Source organism: Telmatherina bonti, assembly GCF_933228915.1.
Source record: "Telmatherina bonti genome assembly, chromosome: 5".
NCBI lineage: Eukaryota > Metazoa > Chordata > Actinopteri > Atheriniformes > Telmatherinidae > Telmatherina > Telmatherina bonti.
Window position 1 is genome coordinate 1,823,611 of NC_136623.1, and position 21,589 is coordinate 1,845,199.

At 47.5% G+C, this 21,589-nt stretch overlaps 1 protein-coding gene across 6 annotated transcripts in view; it reads left to right on the top strand.

The window, feature by feature from the left end:
- gon4lb (gon-4 like b) overlaps nucleotides 1-21,589 on the top strand; it is a 163,373-nt gene continuing 141,784 nt past the window's right edge. For 4 of the 6 annotated variants that reach the window (XM_079240022.1, XM_079240023.1, XM_079240024.1 and 1 more), the window contains exons 1-6: nucleotides 1-41; nucleotides 6,484-6,616; nucleotides 6,710-6,849; nucleotides 7,178-7,261; nucleotides 7,421-7,495; nucleotides 7,833-7,883. In XM_079240022.1, the coding sequence (XP_079096148.1) occupies nucleotides 21-41; nucleotides 6,484-6,616; nucleotides 6,710-6,849; nucleotides 7,178-7,261; nucleotides 7,421-7,495; nucleotides 7,833-7,883 (504 nt within the window). In that variant the 5' untranslated portion in view covers nucleotides 1-20. The remainder of the gene's footprint in view (nucleotides 42-6,483; nucleotides 6,617-6,709; nucleotides 6,850-7,177; nucleotides 7,262-7,420; nucleotides 7,496-7,832; nucleotides 7,884-21,589) is intronic. The other 2 variants (XM_079240025.1, XM_079240027.1) reach the window with 1 other exon arrangement.

Here is a 21,589-nt window from a genome sequence, read left to right on the forward strand (position 1 = left end):
AAGCGTTGATACGGATCATTATGGCGAACCTCCATCTAACGGTCAGTTCTGGTTCTGGTCCTGGTTGTGGTTCTGGTCCAGGTCCTGGTAGTGGTTCTGGTCCTGGTTCTCTGTGGTACCGGTTCGGTTCTGAAAGGCGGCAGAGAGTCCGGGTTTCTGGTGATCAGACCAGCGTGGTGACGTAGAACCGCAGTTTGGACCTTTGGTAGGATTATCGATCGATTAGTGATTATTGGTTAAATACAGTGCTTTAAGTGGACCGGTACGCAGTACCAGACCTTTTAAATCCTATCTCTTTGCATACCGGGACTACTTTTTTACAGCGTGTAGTACGTACCGGGACTTTTACCGGCTTTCTTCAGCCATCAGTATACCCTCCTACGACTTCACCTCATGTTACAGCTTATATTTGTTGATTTTTATTATTATTATTATTTTATTTTTTTTAAATGTCCCCTCAAAAGAAACGTATTGTTCAGACCAGTTTAGACGCACAACGCCTGCTGTAGCGTCACGTTGTTCCCTCTTCTGTGTTTACATTGAGGTGGTTTGGATGGGAGGAAGACTACTACTACCAGTCATTTACTACAGTAGTACTACTACCAGTCATTTACTACAGTAATACTACTACCAGTCATTTACTACAGTAGTACTACTACCAGTCATTTACTACAGTAATACTACTACCAGTCATTTACTACAGTAATACTACTACCAGTCATTTACTACAGTAGTACTACTACCAGTCATTTACTACAGTAGTACTACTACCAGTCATTTACTACAGTAGTACTACTACCAGTCATTTACTACAGTAGTACTACTACCAGTCATTTACTACAGTAATACTACTACCAGTCATTTACTACAGTAGTACTACTACCAGTCATTTACTACAGTAGTACTACTACCAGTCATTTACTACAGTAGTACTACTACCAGTCATTTGCTACAGTAGTACTACTACCAGTCATTTACTACAGTAGTACTACTACCAGTCATTTACTACAGTAATACTACTACCAGTCATTTACTACAGTAGTACTACTACCAGTCATTTACTACAGTAGTACTACTACCAGTCATTTACTACAGTAGTACTACTACCAGTCATTTACTACAGTAGTACTACTACCAGTCATTTACTACAGTAATACTACTACCAGTCATTTACTACAGTAGTACTACTACCAGTCATTTACTACAGTAGTACTACTACCAGTCATTTACTACAGTAGTACTACTACCAGTCATTTGCTACAGTAGTACTACTACCAGTCATTTACTACAGTAGTACTACTACCAGTCATTTGCTACAGTAGTACTACTACCAGTCATTTACTACAGTAGTACTACTACCAGTCATTTACTACAGTAGTACTACTACCAGTCATTTACTACAGTAATACTACTACCAGTCATTTACTACAGTAGTACTACTACCAGTCATTTACTACAGTAGTACTACTACCAGTCATTTACTACAGTAGTACTACTACCAGTCATTTACTACAGTAGTACTACTACCAGTCATTTACTACAGTAGTACTACTTAACAGTCATTTACTACAGTAGTACTACTACCAGTCATTTACTACAGTAGTACTACTACCAGTCATTTACTACAGTAGTACTACTACCAGTCATTTGCTACAGTAGTACTACTACCAGTCATTTACTACAGTAGTACTACTACCAGTCATTTACTACAGTAGTACTACTTAACAGTCATTTACTACAGTAGTACTACTTAACAGTCATTTACTACAGTAGTACTACTACCAGTCATTTACTACAGTAGTACTACTACCAGTCATTTACTACAGTAGTACTACTTAACAGTCATTTACTACAGTAGTACTACTTAACAGTCATTTACTACAGTAGTACTACTACCAGTCATTTACTACAGTAGTACTGCTAACAGTCATTTACTACAGTAGTACTACTACCAGTCATTTACTACAGTAGTACTACTACCAGTCATTTACTACAGTAGTACTACTACCAGTCATTTACTACAGTAGTACTACTTAACAGTCATTTACTACAGTAGTACTACTTAACAGTCATTTACTACAATAGTACTACTACCAGTCATTTACTACAGTAGTACTACTTAACAGTCATTTACTACAGTAGTACTACTACCAGTCATTTACTACAGTAGTACTACTTAACAGTCATTTACTACATTAGTACTACTACCAGTCATTTACTACAGTAGTACTACTTAACAGTCATTTACTACAATAGTACTACTACCAGTCATTTACTACAGTAGTACTACTACCAGTCATTTACTACAGTAGTACTACTTAACAGTCATTTACTACAATAGTACTACTTAACAGTCATTTACTACAGTAGTACTACTACCAGTCATTTACTACAGTAGTACTACTTAACAGTCATTTACTACAATAGTACTACTACCAGTCATTTACTACAGTAGTACTACTACCAGTCATTTACTACAGTAGTACTACTTAACAGTCATTTACTACAATAGTACTACTACCAGTCATTTACTACAGTAGTACTACTACCAGTCATTTACTACAATAGTACTACTACCAGTCATTTACTACAGTAGTACTACTTAACAGTCATTTACTACAGTAGTACTACTACCAGTCATTTACTACAATAGTACTACTACCAGTCATTTACTACAGTAGTACTACTTAACAGTCATTTACTACAGTAGTACTACTACCAGTCATTTACTACAGTAGTACTACTACCAGTCATTTACTACAGTAGTACTACTTAACAGTCATTTACTACAGTAGTACTACTACCAGTCATTTACTACAGTAGTACTACTTGACAGTCATTTACTACAGTAGTACTACTTGACAGTCATTTACTACAGTAGTACTACTACCAGTCATTTACTACAGTAGTACTACTTAACAGTCATTTACTACAGTAGTACTACTACCAGTCATTTACTACAGTAGTACTACTACCAGTCATTTACTACAGTAGTACTGCTACCAGTCATTTACTACAGTAGTACTACTACCAGTCATTTACTACAGTAGTACTACTACCAGTCATTTACTACAGTAGTACTACTACCAGTCATTTGCTACAGTAGTACTACTTAACAGTCATTTACTACAGTAGTACTACTACCAGTCATTTACTACAGTAGTACTACTTAACAGTCATTTACTACAGTAGTACTACTACCAGTCATTTACTACAGTAGTACTACTACCAGTCATTTACTACAGTAGTACTACTACCAGTCAACAGGCCCCAGCAGGCCCGGCCCCGCCGGGCACCGGCCCCCCAGGGCAGACAGAGCGCGGGCCCCACGGCCCCAAGAGCTCGGAAGCAGCCCCCCACCCCCGCAGGCAGAGGGCCCAGCCCACACAGAGGGAGGGCCGGGATCCCCGGGCCTCCACCGAGCGGCAGCCAGGCCGCACCCCAGTGCACCAGCAGCGCTCCCCGAGCACCAAGACCCCCCCCATACACACACACACATCACCCCACTCCCCCCTACACACGGACCACTACCCCCCCATATACATGCACCCCCACACTCCTCTATATACTAACCCCTACCCCATATACACACACACACACATATCACCCCACTCCCCTCTACATACACACCCCTACCCCCCATGCATTTAACACCAGATTCCACACACACAAGCCCTTACCCCCTCCCACACACACACCACCCACTCCCTCATCCACACCCACCACACACTCATGTACTATCACACTCCCCCAAACCTCCACCCCCACACGTACATGCCCTAACACACTCCCCCTTACACACAACCCTACCCCCCACAAACTCATGCTCCACTACACTCCCCATAAACCCCCCACATATAAACCACCACACACTTCCTACACCCCACACATTCATGTACTATCACACTCCCCCAAACCTCCACCCCCACACGTACATGCCCTAACACACTCCCCCTTACACACAACCCTACCCCCCACAAACTCATGCTCCACTACACTCCCCATAAACCCCCCACATATAAACCACCACACACTTCCTACACCCCACACATTCATGTACTATCACGGTCCCCTAAACCTCCACCCCAACACCCCTCACACACTCCCGCATACACACACCCCTCACCCCCTATACCTTCATGTACCACTACAATCCTCTATAAACCCCCCACATATAAACCACCACACACCCCCTACACCCCACACATTCATGTACTATCACACTCCCCTAAACCTCCACCCCAACACCCCTCACACACTCCCGCATACACACACCCCTCACCCCCTATACCTTCATGTACCACTACAATCCTCTATAAACCCCCCACATATAAACCACCACACACCCCCTACACCCCACACATTCATGTACTATCACACTCCCCTAAACCTCCACCCCAACACCCCTCACACACTCCCGCATACACACACCCCTCACCCCCTATACCTTCATGTACCACTACAATCCTCTATACACACCCCGCATATATACCACCGCACTCCCTCATACGTACCCTCCCTACACCCCACACACTCATGTACTATCACAGTCCCCTAAACCTACACCCCCACACATACATGCCCCAACACACTCCTCCATACACACCCCATACACACACAGGCACCCCCCCATCCTCAACTATCTACAGCGGCAGGTCCACGTCAGCCCATCCTGCCATGACTCATCCAAAGAACTTGGATTAAGCCACTTGGAGATGCATTGCAGCCTATTACATAAGAAATATTGATTAAAATTTGGCAGGTCCAACCCACCTCTGTCTTTGGTCTGTTGTAAAGTTTTTAGACTAATGCGGGATGGCTTGTTTTTCCAGAGAAATCTGGATATGTGGGAGTGTAGTGATTTAAACCAAGTGGAGGATGGTCTGATGGGAACCATTGAGAAAAGGTAATTAACTTTTGGTAAAACCATCATTTTAACAGTGGAAACCCTCCCCATAAGTGATATGGACAAGCGGTTCCACCTTGAGAGGTCATCCTCTACTGTTTTTATTAGCTGATCATGATTTAACTTTATTAGTTCGGTTAGTCTGGGAGAGGTCATTATACCTAAATAACTAATATTTCCTGACTGTATAGTGGTGTTAGATATGTTTTTAAAGTCACAGTTAATGGGCATTGCTGTAGTCTTTAACCAGTTAATAGAAGAGTCTGATATTGAAGAGAATTTATTAATTAGTGTGATTGATTGAGAAAGTGTTGTTTGTGAGTTGTGAAGGAAAAGTAAAACGTCATCTGCGTAAAGACTAATTTTATGTTCAATATTTTTAGCTTGAATTCCTTTGATTTCTGGGTTTTGTTTTATGGCAGCTGCCAGGGGTTCGATAAAAATGGCAAAGAGTGATGGAGAAAGTGGGCAGCCCTGTCTGGTGCCTCTCTGTGGACCATAAACATTTGCAATAGTTAACATTTTGAATAGATAATGTAACTATTAAAAATCTGCCTTCTGGATCTGTGATTGTTTGATCAATGTCAAATTTTAACCTTTTATTAATAAGAGTGGCTACTCCTCTTTGTCTGGAATTATAGCAAGCTGAGTAAACATGTGGAAACTGGTCCGTTGAAAGAATTATTGTTGAATTAGATAAATGAGTCTCCTGCAGGAGAACGATGTCTGCCTTCATTTCACGCGTTTGATCAAAAATTTTTAACCTCTTTTCTCTTGTACCAGCTCCACGCATATTCCAAGTGACAAACCTCAGTGTATCCACAAACCAGCAGAGACTTAAAGCACTGGTTAAATAGAGACAATATTAGCCAGTGTGCTGGACTAATTAACACTGCTCTGACAGAGCCGTATAACAGTTCTAGTCCGCTTCTGGGATTTCTAAAACCAGGATTTCTAAAACCAGGATTTGGCGGTAAAACGTCCCGACCTCCACGCCAACTCTGAACCCGGCGTACGACAACATCTGGAGAAAAGGGAAACGGCGACACCAAAGGCAGAAAATAAAAGCAAAGAAATTTGAGACATTTGTTCCAAATCAAATGTAAACTTTCCCCCAGAATGTTGGACATTAACAGCATCTGCAGAAAAAGAGAAAAAGCGAAGTTGAACATATTGCACACTCGAAGCTTTTTCTCCCGATGAGGAAAAGTTTGCTGCTTTATTGGAGGGAGAACGTTTGCTGGTGGACAGTGGCTTTTCCAAAACAAGAAGCTTGGATCTCTGAGGGCAAAATTGATCATAAAAACAACAAAAAGTTAATAAACACATAGTATTAGCTTTATTACAAGCATTCCTATTAATCATCCAACCAATCAATCAATCAGACCTTACTGTATCATTCTTTAAAACAACTGAAGAATAGAAAAACTTGCAACATAAAACCTGCAGAAGTTGTTTCAGGAATGGGGTTAATGTGAAAAAATACATCTGCAAACCCACTCTGATACCAACCAATGGTGGAACCAACCGCTCTGTGATTGGCCAGTCTCTGACTGATGGGTTCCTGTATGTTTCAGAGGCTGGAGAGAAGGCGCCCTGCCGAGGAAGACGTGTGTCCCCTGGGGGTTAAATCTGTGAGACGGACCGGGGTCAATCCCACACCTGGAGCACTTGAGCCCAGGCAGAAAGTAGAAAGGACACCTGTTTCAGGTAAAGGAAGGTGATGGACAGAACAGACACCACCTCACCTGATGGAGGCAGAGCTCAGTGTCCTACCTGAATAGTTGTCTGTCTCACACTCAGGTAAGGGGATGGGTGCTGAAGAACCTGTTGCTATGGACAGCTGGTCCAGTGAGGATGAATTGGGAAGATTAGACATTGATCTGGACAGGAAGTCCAAACAGCACAACCTGACATCCAACAACGTGCGCGCCATCCTGCATGTGAGAGACACATGAACACACTACACATAAAAACTCACCTGGACTGCACCAGGTATACGTTTGGCAAGTCCAATGTGAAACTCATCTATGTTATTGATCTCTGACCTGGATCTGTGGGTCAGGAGGAAGGGCCACCAACTGGAAAGTTGGTGAATCAATTCATGGCTTTATCTGACTACCTGCTGAAGTGTCCTTGGGCAAGACACTGAAACCATGTTGTCTCCTAATGTGTCTGTTGGGTGTGAATTTGTGACATGAACTATGGAAGTCATGTATGTGTTAAAAGTTAGAAACCACAGGTCATTATCACAATCTTGTTGCCATGCAGCTCATCATGTTTTGCACCTGGGAAACAAACAGGAGGAAATCCAGGATGTCCAGGGAAAGTCAGATCTGCAACTGTGGATCAGGGGTATTAGAGGACTTCAGACTAAGTTTAAAGGTCCATGCTATGGTTTGAGTGTTGCTCTGAGACCAGATTCTTCTTTATCTGATAAACTGATCAACTTAAAAACAAGAAGGACTTGCATGCGTTTCCTTTCCACACTGTATTACATGTTATCTTTTCCAGGAGGTGATAACACATGAGCGGGTGGTGGCCATGATGAAGGCAGCCATCAGAGACACTCAGGACCTCCCCATGTTTGTAAGTTTTGCCTCACTGGTCTGGATTCTGGAAGATAACAGAAACATGAAAGCAACTTCCTTCTAGAATACAAATCTTTGTATAAATAAGAATCAGACATCAGTTTCCTTCAATTCAACACAATAGCAACTTTAGATTAATGCCAGACTAACGCCAGATAAACATCAGATTAACACCAGATACTGTTTGTTGAATTTGTTGAACACGTTCAGCAGCTGAACATAAACAGTTTTACAGGATGTTGTCAGTTTCTACCAAAATCTGATCAGTACTGCTATCAATACAGATCATTTATTGATACCTGATCTCAGAACTAGAACCTTCTGTCTTCCACTAGGAGCCAAAGATGACCCGATCCAGACTGAAGCAGGCAGCTCAGTGTGGAAAGGTGAGCAACATGTGCAACCATTATCTTGTCAGAGCCGACACGTCTAAACAAGGCCTTGGTCGATTAAGAGCACATTCCAATGATCTGCTGTGATTGGAAAGTCCACTTCTTTGCGGAAATGTGCCAACGTAAAAAAAAATTGTGATTTGGATCAAGGAAGTGAACTTCTAAACCCCATCTCAAACATGTGGGGTGGGAACCTACGCGTCTCAAACATGTGGGGTGGGAACCTACGCGTCTCAACCGTGTGGGGTGGGAACCTACGCGTCTCAACCGTGTGGGGTGGGAACCTACGCGTCTCAACCGTGTGGGGTGGGAACCTACGCGTCTCAAACGTGTGGGGTGGGAACCTACGCGTCTCAACCGTGTGGGGTGGGAACCTACGCGTCTCAAACGTGTGGGGTGGGAACCTACGCGTCTCAACCGTGTGGGGTGGGAACCTACGCGTCTCAACCGTGTGGGGTGGGAACCTACGCGTCTCAACCGTGTGGGGTGGGAACCTACGCGTCTCAAACGTGTGGGGTGGGAACCTACGCGTCTCAACCGTGTGGGGTGGGAACCTACGCGTCTCAACCGTGTGGGGTGGGAACCTACGCGTCTCAACCGTGTGGGGTGGGAACCTACGCGTCTCAACCGTGTGGGGTGGGAACCTACGCGTCTCAACCGTGTGGGGTGGGAACCTACGCGTCTCAACCGTGTGGGGTGGGAACCTACGCGTCTCAAACGTGTGGGGTGGGAACCTACGCGTCTCAAACGTGTGGGGTGGGAACCTACGCGTCTCAAACGTGTGGGGTGGGAACCTACGCGTCTCAACCGTGTGGGGTGGGAACCTACGCGTCTCAAACGTGTGGGGTGGGAACCTACGCGTCTCAAACGTGTGGGGTGGGAACCTACGCGTCTCAAACGTGTGGGGTGGGAACCGACGCGTCTCAAACGTGTGGGGTGGGAACCGACGCGTCTCAAACGTGTGGGGTGGGAACCGACGCGTCTCAAACGTGTGGGGTGGGAACCGACGCGTCTCAAACGTGTGGGGTGGGAACCGACGCGTCTCAAACGTGTGGGGTGGGAACCTACGCGTCTCAAACGTGTGGGGTGGGAACCTACGCGTCTCAAACGTGTGGGGTGGGAACCTACGCGTCTCAAACGTGTGGGGTGGGAACCTACGCGTCTCAAACGTGTGGGGTGGGAACCTACGCGTCTCAAACGTGTGGGGTGGGAACCTACGCGTCTCAAACGTGTGGGGTGGGAACCGACGCGTCTCAAACGTGTGGGGTGGGAACCGACGCGTCTCAAACGTGTGGGGTGGGAACCGACGCGTCTCAAACGTGTGGGGTGGGAACCGACGCGTCTCAAACGTGTGGGGTGGGAACCGACGCGTCTCAAACGTGTGGGGTGGGAACCGACGCGTCTCAAACGTGTGGGGTGGGAACCGACGCGTCTCAAACGTGTGGGGTGGGAACCGACGCGTCTCAAACGTGTGGGGTGGGAACCGACGGGTCTCAAACGTGTGGGGTGGGAACCGACGGGTCTCAAACGTGTGGGGTGGGAACCGACGCGTCTCAAACGTGTGGGGTGGGAACCGACGCGTCTCAAACGTGTGGGGTGGGAACCGACGGGTCTAAAACGTGTGGGGTGGGAACCGACGGGTCTAAAACGTGTGGGGTGGGAACCGACGGGTCTAAAACGTGTGGGGTGGGAACCGACGGGTCTAAAACGTGTGGGGTGGGAACCGACGGGTCTCAAACGTGTGGGGTGGGAACCGACGGGTCTCAAACGTGTGGGGTGGGAACCTACGGGTCTCAAACGTGTGGGGTTGTAACCTACGCCACTCAAACGTGTGGGGTTGTAACCTACGCGACTCAAACGTGTGGGTTTGGACCCTACGCGACTCAAACGTGTGGGGTTGTTGCCTACGCCACTCAAACGTGTGGGGTTGTTGCCTACGCCACTCAAACGTGTGGGGTTGTAACCTACGCGACTCAACCGTGTGGGGTGGGAACCTACGCGACTCAAACGTGTGGGGTTGGAACCAACGCGACTCAAACATGTCGGTTTGGAACCTACGCGACTCAAACGTATGGGTTTGGAACCTACGCGACTCAAACGTATGGGTTTGGATCCAACGCGTCTCAAACGTATGGGTTTGGAACCTACGCGACTCGAACATGTGGGTTTGGAAAATACGCGACTGAAACGTATGGGGTTTGCAGCCTACGCGACTCAAACATGTGGGGTTGTTACCTACGCGACTCAAACGTGTGGGGTTGTTACCTACGCGACTCAAATGTGTGGGGTTGTTACCTACGCGACTCAAACGTGTGGGGTTGTAACCTACGCAACTCAAACGTATAGGTTTTGACCCTACGCGACTCAAACGTATGGGTTTGGAACTTACGCGACTCAAACATATGGGTTTTTAGCCTACACTACTCAAACGTATGCGGTTGTAACCTACGCGACTCAAACGTATGGGTTTGGAACCTACGCGACTCAAATGTATGGGTTTGGAACCTAAGCGACTCAATCGTATGGGTTTGGGACCTACGCGACTCAAACATATGGGTTTGGAACCTACGCCAGTCAAACGTGTGGGGTGGGAACCTACGCGACTCAAACGTATGGGTTTGGAACCTACGCAACTCAAACGTGTGGGGTGGGAACCTACGCGACTCAAACATATGGGTTTGGAACCTACGCCAGTCAAACGTGTGGGGTGGGAACCTACGCGACTCAAACGTATGGGTTTGGAACCTACGCGACTCAAACGTGTGGGTTTGGAACCTACGCAACTCAAACATGTGGGGTGGGAACCTACGCGACTCAAACGTATGGGTTTGGAACCTGTGCAACTCCAACGTATGGGTTTGGAACCTACGCGACTCAAACATATGGATTTGGAACCTACGCGCCTCAAACATATGGGTTTGGAACGTACGCGACTGAAACGTATGGGTTTGGAACATACAAACGTATGGGTTTGGAGCCAACGCGTCTCAAACGTGTTGGGTTTGGAACCAACGCGTCTCAAACGTGTTGGGTTTGGAACCAACGCGTCTCAAACGTGTTGGGTTTGGAACCAACGCGTCTCAAACGTGTGGGTTTGGAACCAACGCGTCTCAAACGTGTTGGGTTTGGAACCAACGCGTCTCAAACGTGTGGGTTTGGAGCCTACGCGACACAAACGTGTGGGGTTGTTACCTACGCGACTCAAATGTGTGGGGTGGTAACCTACGCGACTCAAACGTATGGGTTTGGAGCCAACGCGTCTCAAACGTGTTGGGTTTGGAACCAACGCGTCTCAAACGTGTTGGGTTTGGAACCAACGCGTCTCAAACGTGTTGGGTTTGGAACCAACGCGTCTCAAACGTGTGGGTTTGGAGCCTACGCGACACAAACGTGTGGGGTTGTTACCTACGCGACTCAAATGTGTGGGGTGGTAACCTACGCGACTCAAACGTATGGGTTTGGAACCTACGCGACTCAAACGTATGGGTTTAGAACCTAAGCGACTCAAACATATTGGTTTGGAACCTACGCGACTCAAACATATGGGTTTGAAACCTAAGCGACTCAATCGTATGGGTTTTTAGCTTACGCTACTCAAACGTATGGGTTTGGAACCTATGCGACTCAAACGTTTGGGTTGGAACCTGTGAGACTGAAACGTATAAGTTTGGACCCTACGCGACTCAAACGTATGGGTTTGGAACCTACGTGACTCAAACATATGGGTTTGGAACCTACGCGAGTCAAACGTGTGGGGTTGTTACCTACGCGACTCAAATGTGTGGGGTGGTAACCTACGCGACTCAAACGTATGGGTTTGGAACCTACGCGACTCAATAGTATGGGTTTGGAACCTAAGCGACTCAATCGTATGGGTTTTGAACCTATGCGACTCAAACGTATGGGTTTTTAGCTTACGCTACTCAAACGTATGGGTTTGGAACCTATGCGACTCAAACGTATGGGTTTTTAGCTTACGCTACTCAAACGTATGGGGTTGGAAGCAACGCGACTCAAACGTGTGGGTCTGGAACCTATGCGACTCAAACGTGTGGGTTTGGAACCTACGCGACTAGAACATATGGGTTTGGAACCTACGCGAGTCAAACGTGTGGGGTTTGGAACCAACGCGTCTCAAACGTATGGGTTTGGAACCAACGCGTCTCAAATGTGTAAAGTTGGAACCTACGCGACTCAAACATATGGGGTTTGGAGCATACGTGACTTTAACGTATGGGTTTGGAACCTACGCGAGTCAAACGCATTGGTTTGGACTCTACGCGACTCAAACGTATGGGGTTGTAACCTACGCGACTCAAACATATGGGTTTGGAACCTACACGACTCAAACATATGGGTTTGAAACCTAAGCGACTCAATCGTATGGGTTTTGAACCTATGCGAATCAAACAAATGGGTTTTTAGCCTACGCTATTCAAACGTATGGGGTTGGAACCAACGCGTCTCAAATGTGTAAGGTTGGAAGCAACGCGACTCAAACGTGTGGGTCTGGAACCTACGCGACTCAAACATATGGGGTTTGGAGCATACGCGACTCAAACGTGTTGGGTTTTTACCTACGCGAGTCAAATATGTCTGGTTGTAACCTACGCGACTCAAACGTATGGGTTTGGAACCCACGCGACTCAAACGTATTGGTTTGGACCCTACGTGACGCAAACATATGGGTTTGGAACCTACGCGACTCAAACCTTTGGGTTTGGAACATACGCGACTGAAACGTATGGGGTTTGGAACCAACCCGTCTCAAACGTATGGGGTTTGGAACCAACGCGACTCAAACATATGGGTTTGGAACCTAAGCAACTCAATCGTATGGGTTTAGAACCTATGCGAATCAAACATATGGGTTTTTAGCCTACGCTACTGAAACGTATGGGGTTGGAACCTACGCGCCTCAAACGTGTGGGGTTGTTACCTATGCGACTCAAACGGATGGGGTTGTAACCTACGCGACTAAAACATATGGGTTTGGAACATACGCGACTGAACCGTATGGGGTTTGGAACCAACGCGACTCAAACGTATGGGGTTTGGAACCAACGCGACTCAAACATGTGGGTTTTGAAACTATGCGACTCAAACATGGGTTTTTAGCCTACGCGACTCAATCGTATAGGTTTGGAGCCTACGCGACTCAATCGTATGGGTTTGGAACCTACGCGACTCAAACATATGGGTTTGGAACCTACGCGACTCAAACGTATGGGTTTGGAGCCTACGCTACTCAAACATATTGGTTTGGAACCTACGCGACTCAAATGTCTGGGTTTTGAACCTACGCGACTCAAACATATGGGTTTTTAGCCTACGCGACTCAAAGGTATGGGGTTGGAACCTACGCGTCTCAAACGTGTGGGGTTGGATCCTACGCGACTCAAACATGTCGGTTTTGAAACTATGCGACTCAAACATATGGGTTTTTAGCCTACTCGACTCAAACGCATGGGTTTGGACCCTACGCGACTCAAACGTTTGGGTTTGGAACCTACGCGACTCAAACGTGTTGGTTTGGAACCTTCGCGACTCAAACGTATGGGTTCGGAACCTACGCGACTCAAACGTGTGGGGTGGGAACCTACGTGACTCAGACCCATGGGTACGAACCTACGCGACTCAAACATATGGGTTTGGAACCTACGCGACTCAAACGTATGGGTTTGGAGCCTACGCTACTCAAACATATTGGTTTGGAACCTACGCGACTCAGACGTATGGGTTTGGAACCTACGCGACTCAAACGTATTGGTTTGGACCCTACGTGACGCAAACGTATGGGGTTGTAACCTATGCGACTCAAACCTTTGGGTTTGGAACATACGCGACTGAAACGTATGGGGTTTGGAACCAACCCGTCTCAAACGTATGGGGTTTGGAACCAACGCGACTCAAACATATGGGTTTGGAACCTAAGCAACTCAATCGTATGGGTTTAGAACCTATGCGAATCAAACATATGGGTTTTTAGCCTACGCTACTGAAACGTATGGGGTTGGAACCTACGCGCCTCAAACGTGTGGGGTTGTTACCTATGCGACTCAAACGGATGGGGTTGTAACCTACGCGACTAAAACATATGGGTTTGGAACATACGCGACTGAACCGTATGGGGTTTGGAACCAACGCGACTCAAACGTATGGGGTTTGGAACCAACGCGACTCAAACATGTGGGTTTTGAAACTATGCGACTCAAACATGGGTTTTTAGCCTACGCGACTCAATCGTATAGGTTTGGAGCCTACGCGACTCAATCGTATGGGTTTGGAACCTACGCGACTCAAACATATGGGTTTGGAACCTACGCGACTCAAACGTATGGGTTTGGAGCCTACGCTACTCAAACATATTGGTTTGGAACCTACGCGACTCAAATGTCTGGGTTTTGAACCTACGCGACTCAAACATATGGGTTTTTAGCCTACGCGACTCAAAGGTATGGGGTTGGAACCTACGCGTCTCAAACGTGTGGGGTTGGATCCTACGCGACTCAAACATGTCGGTTTTGAAACTATGCGACTCAAACATATGGGTTTTTAGCCTACGCGACTCAAACGCATGGGTTTGGACCCTACGCGACTCAAACGTTTGGGTTTGGAACCTACGCGACTCAAACGTGTGGGTTTGGAACCTACTCGAGTCAAACGTGTGGGGTGGGAACCTACGCGACTCAAACCCATGGGTACGAACCTACGCGACTCAAACGTGTTGGGTTGCAACCTACGCGACTCAAACGTGTTGGGTTGGAACCTGTGCGACTCAAACGTATGGGTTTGGAACCTACGCGACTCAAACGTATGGGTTTGGAACCTACGCGACTCAAACGTATGGGTTTGGAACCTACGCGACTCAAACGTGTTGGTTTGGAACCTTCGCGACTCAAACGTATGGGTTTGGAACCTACGCGACTCAAACGTATGGGTTTGGAACCTACGCGACTCAAACGTGTTGGTTTGGAACCTTCGCGACTCAAACGTATGGGTTCGGAACCTACGCGACTCAAACGTGTTGGGTTTGGAACCTACGCGACTCAAACATATGGGTTTGGAACCTACGCGACTCAAACGTGTGGGGTGGGAACCTACGTGACTCAGACCCATGGGTACGAACCTACGCGACTCAAACATATGGGTTTGGAACCTACGCGACTCAAACGTATGGGTTTGGAGCCTACGCTACTCAAACATATTGGTTTGGAACCTACGCGACTCAGACGTATGGGTTTGGAACCTACGCGACTCAAACATATGGGTTTGGAACCTACGCGACTCAAACGTATGGGTTTGGAGCCATCGCTACTCAAACATATTGGTTTGGAATCTACGCGACTCAAACGTGTTGAGTTGGAACCTATGCGACTCAAACGTATGGGTTTGGAACCTACGCGACTCAGACGTATGGGTTTGGAACCTACGCGACTCAAACATATGGGTTTGGAACCTACGCGACTCAATCGTATAGGTTTGGAGCCTACGCGACTCAATCGTATGGGTTTGGAACCTACGCGACTCAAACATATGGGTTTGGAACCTGCGCGACTCAAACATATTGGTTTGGAACCTACGCTACTCCAACGTGTTGGGTTGGATCCTACGCGACTCAAACATATTGGTATGGAACCTACGCTACTCCAACGTGTTGGGTTTGGAACCTACGCGACTCAAACATATGGGTTTGGAACCTACGCGACTCAAACGTTTGGGTTTGGAACCTACGCGACTCAAACGTGTGGGGTGGGAACCTACGTGACTCAGACCCATGGGTACGAACCTACGCGACTCAAACGTGTTGGGTTGCAACCTACGCGACTCAAACGCATGGGTTTGGAACCTACGCGACTCAGACGTATGGGTTTGGAACCTACGCGACTCAAACATATGGGTTTGGAACCTACGCGACTCAAACGTATGGGTTTGGAGCCTACGCTACTGAAACATATTGGTTTGGAATCTACGCGACTCAAACGTATGGGTTTGGAACCTACGCGACTCAGACGTATGGGTTTGGAACCTACGCGACTCAAACGCATTGGTTTGGACTCTACGCGACTCAAATGTATGGGGTTGTAACCTACGCGACTCAAACATATGGGTTTGGAACCTACACGACTCAAACATATGGGTTTGAAACCTAAGCGACTCAATCGTATGGGTTTTGAACCTATGCGAATCAAACAAATGGGTTTTTAACCTACGCTACTCAAACGTATGGGGTTGGAACCAACGCGTCTCAAATGTGTAAGGTTGGAAGCAACGCGACTCAAACGTGTGGGTCTGGAACCTACGCGACTCAAACATATGGGGTTTGGAGCATACGCGACTCAAACGTGTTGGGTTTTTACCTACGCGAGTCAAATATGTCTGGTTGTAACCTACGCGACTCAAACGTATGGGTTTGGAACCCACGCGACTCAAACGTATTGGTTTGGACCCTACGTGACGCAAACGTATGGGGTTGTAACCTATGCGACTCAAACCTTTGGGTTTGGAACATACGCGACTGAAACGTATGGGGTTTGGAACCAACCCGTCTCAAACGTATGGGGTTTGGAACCAACGCGACTCAAACATATGGGTTTGGAACCTAAGCAACTCAATCGTATGGGTTTAGAACCTATGCGAATCAAACATATGGGTTTTTAGCCTACGCTACTGAAACGGATGGGGTTGTAACCTACGCGACTAAAACATTCGGGTTTGGAACATACCCGACTGAACCGTATGGGGTTTGGAACCAACGCGACTCAAACGTATGGGGTTTGGAACCAACGCGACTCAAACATGTGGGTTTTGAAACTATGCGACTCAAACATGGGTTTTTAGCCTACGCGACTCAATCGTATAGGTTTGGAGCCTACGCGACTCAATCGTATGGGTTTGGAACCTACGCGACTCAAACATATGGGTTTGGAACCTACGCGACTCAAACGTATGGGTTTGGAGCCTACGCTACTCAAACGTGTTGGGTTTGGAACCTACGCGACTCAAACGTGTGGGTTTGGAACCTACTCGAGTCAAACGTGTGGGGTGGGAACCTACGCGACTCAAACCCATGGGTACGAACCTACGCGACTCAAACGTGTTGGGTTGCAACCTACGCGACTCAAACGTGTTGGGTTGGAACCTGTGCGACTCAAACGTATGGGTTTGGAACCTACGCGACTCAAACGTATGGGTTTGGAACCTACGCGACTCAAACGTATGGGTTTGGAACCTACGCGACTCAAACGTGTTGGTTTGGAACCTTCGCGACTCAAACGTATGGGTTTGGAACCTACGCGACTCAAACGTATGGGTTTGGAACCTACGCGACTCAAACGTGTTGGTTTGGAACCTTCGCGACTCAAACGTATGGGTTCGGAACCTACGCGACTCAAACGTGTTGGGTTTGGAACCTACGCGACTCAAACATATGGGTTTGGAACCTACGCGACTCAAACGTGTGGGGTGGGAACCTACGTGACTCAGACCCATGGGTACGAACCTACGCGACTCAAACATATGGGTTTGGAACCTACGCGACTCAAACGTATGGGTTTGGAGCCTACGCTACTCAAACATATTGGTTTGGAACCTACGCGACTCAGACGTATGGGTTTGGAACCTACGCGACTCAAACATATGGGTTTGGAACCTACGCGACTCAAACGTATGGGTTTGGAGCCATCGCTACTCAAACATATTGGTTTGGAATCTACGCGACTCAAACGTGTTGAGTTGGAACCTATGCGACTCAAACGTATGGGTTTGGAACCTACGCGACTCAGACGTATGGGTTTGGAACCTACGCGACTCAAACATATGGGTTTGGAACCTACGCGACTCAATCGTATAGGTTTGGAGCCTACGCGACTCAATCGTATGGGTTTGGAACCTACGCGACTCAAACATATGGGTTTGGAACCTGCGCGACTCAAACATATTGGTTTGGAACCTACGCTACTCCAACGTGTTGGGTTGGATCCTACGCGACTCAAACATATTGGTATGGAACCTACGCTACTCCAACGTGTTGGGTTGGATCCTACGCGACTCAAACGTATGGGTTTGGAGCCTACGCGACTCAAACGTATGGGTTTGGAGCCTACGCTACTGAAACATATTGGTTTGGAATCTACGCGACTCAAACGTATGGGTTTGGAGCCTACGCGACTCAAACGTGTTGGGTTTGGAACCTACGCGACTCAAACATATGGGTTTGGAACCTACGCGACTCAAACGTTTGGGTTTGGAACCTACGCGACTCAAACGTGTGGGGTGGGAACCTACGTGACTCAGACCCATGGGTACGAACCTACGCGACTCAAACGTGTTGGGTTGCAACCTACGCGACTCAAACGCATGGGTTTGGAACCTACGCGACTCAGACGTATGGGTTTGGAACCTACGCGACTCAAACATATGGGTTTGGAACCTACGCGACTCAAACGTATGGGTTTGGAGCCTACGCTACTGAAACATATTGGTTTGGAATCTACGCGACTCAAACGTATGGGTTTGGAACCTACGCGACTCAGACGTATGGGTTTGGAACCTACGCGACTCAAACGCATTGGTTTGGACTCTACGCGACTCAAATGTATGGGGTTGTAACCTACGCGACTCAAACATATGGGTTTGGAACCTACACGACTCAAACATATGGGTTTGAAACCTAAGCGACTCAATCGTATGGGTTTTGAACCTATGCGAATCAAACAAATGGGTTTTTAACCTACGCTACTCAAACGTATGGGGTTGGAACCAACGCGTCTCAAATGTGTAAGGTTGGAAGCAACGCGACTCAAACGTGTGGGTCTGGAACCTACGCGACTCAAACATATGGGGTTTGGAGCATACGCGACTCAAACGTGTTGGGTTTTTACCTACGCGAGTCAAATATGTCTGGTTGTAACCTACGCGACTCAAACGTATGGGTTTGGAACCCACGCGACTCAAACGTATTGGTTTGGACCCTACGTGACGCAAACGTATGGGGTTGTAACCTATGCGACTCAAACCTTTGGGTTTGGAACATACGCGACTGAAACGTATGGGGTTTGGAACCAACCCGTCTCAAACGTATGGGGTTTGGAACCAACGCGACTCAAACATATGGGTTTGGAACCTAAGCAACTCAATCGTATGGGTTTAGAACCTATGCGAATCAAACATATGGGTTTTTAGCCTACGCTACTGAAACGGATGGGGTTGTAACCTACGCGACTAAAACATTCGGGTTTGGAACATACCCGACTGAACCGTATGGGGTTTGGAACCAACGCGACTCAAACGTATGGGGTTTGGAACCAACGCGACTCAAACATGTGGGTTTTGAAACTATGCGACTCAAACATGGGTTTTTAGCCTACGCGACTCAATCGTATAGGTTTGGAGCCTACGCGACTCAATCGTATGGGTTTGGAACCTACGCGACTCAAACATATGGGTTTGGAACCTACGCGACTCAAACGTATGGGTTTGGAGCCTACGCTACTCAAACATATTGGTTTGGAACCTACGCGACTCAAATGTCTGGGTTTTGAACCTACGCGACTCAAACATATGGGTTTTTAGCCTACGCGACTCAAAGGTATGGGGTTGGAACCTACGCGTCTCAAACGTGTGGGGTTGGATCCTACGCGACTCAAACATGTCGGTTTTGAAACTATGCGACTCAAACATATGGGTTTTTAGCCTACGCGACTCAAACGCATGGGTTTGGACCCTACGCGACTCAAACGTTTGGGTTTGGAACCTACGCGACTCAAACGTGTGGGTTTGGAACCTACTCGAGTCAAACGTGTGGGGTGGGAACCTACGCGACTCAAACCCATGGGTACGAACCTACGCGACTCAAACGTGTTGGGTTGCAACCTACGCGACTCAAACGTGTTGGGTTGGAACCTGTGCGACTCAAACGTATGGGTTTGGAACCTACGCGACTCAAACGTATGGGTTTGGAACCTACGCGACTCAAACGTATGGGTTTGGAACCTACGCGACTCAAACGTGTTGGTTTGGAACCTTCGCGACTCAAACGTATGGGTTCGGAACCTACGCGATTCAAACGTATGGGTTCGGAACCTACGCGACTCAAACGCATGGGTTTGGACCCTACGCGTCCCAAGCGTATGGGTTTGGAACCTTCACGACTCAAACGTTTGGGGTTTGGAATCAACGCATCCCAATCATATAGGTTTGGACCCTACGCGACTCAAACACATGGGTTTGGACCCTACGCGACTTAAACGTATGGGGCTGTAACCTACCCGACTCAAACATATGGGTTTGGAACCTACGCAACTCAAACGTTTGGGTTTGGAACCTACGCGACTCAAACGTTTGGGTTTGGAACCTACGCGACTCAAACGTGTGGGGTGGGAACCTACGTGACTCAGACCCATGGGTACGAACCTACGCGACTCAAACGTGTTGGTTTGGAACCTACGCGACTCAAACGTGTTGGGTTGCAACCTACGCGACTCAAACGTATGGGTTTGGAACCTACGCGACTCAGACGTATGGGTTTGGAACCTACGCGACTCAAACATATGGGTTTGGAACCTACGCGACTCAAACGTATGGGTTTGGAGCCTACGCTACTCAAACATATTGGTTTGGAATCTACGCGACTCAAACGTATGGGTTTGGAGCCTACGCGACTCAAACGTGTTGGGTTTGGAACCTACGCGACTCAAACGTGTTGAGTTGGAACCTACGCGACTCAAACGTGTTGGGTTTGGAACCTACGCGACTCAAACATATGGGTTTGGAACCTACGCGACTCAAACGTTTGGGTTTGGAACCTACGCGACTCAAACGTGTGGGGTGGGAACCTACGTGACTCAGACCCATGGGTACGAACCTACGCGACTCAAACGTGTTGGGTTGCAACCTACGCGACTCAAACGCATGGGTTTGGAACCTACGCGACTCAGACGTATGGGTTTGGAACCTACGCGACTCAAACATATGGGTTTGGAACCTACGCGACTCAAACGTATGGGTTTGGAGCCTACGCTACTGAAACATATTGGTTTGGAATCTACGCGACTCAAACGTATGGGTTTGGAACCTACGCGACTCAGACGTATGGGTTTGGAACCTACGCGACTCAAACGCATTGGTTTGGACTCTACGCGACTCAAATGTATGGGGTTGTAACCTACGCGACTCAAACATATGGGTTTGGAACCTACACGACTCAAACATATGGGTTTGAAACCTAAGCGACTCAATCGTATGGGTTTTGAACCTATGCGAATCAAACAAATGGGTTTTTAACCTACGCTACTCAAACGTATGGGGTTGGAACCAACGCGTCTCAAATGTGTAAGGTTGGAAGCAACGCGACTCAAACGTGTGGGTCTGGAACCTACGCGACTCAAACATATGGGGTTTGGAGCATACGCGACTCAAACGTGTTGGGTTTTTACCTACGCGAGTCAAATATGTCTGGTTGTAACCTACGCGACTCAAACGTATGGGTTTGGAACCCACGCGACTCAAACGTATTGGTTTGGACCCTACGTGACGCAAACGTATGGGGTTGTAACCTATGCGACTCAAACCTTTGGGTTTGGAACATACGCGACTGAAACGTATGGGGTTTGGAACCAACCCGTCTCAAACGTATGGGGTTTGGAACCAACGCGACTCAAACATATGGGTTTGGAACCTAAGCAACTCAATCGTATGGG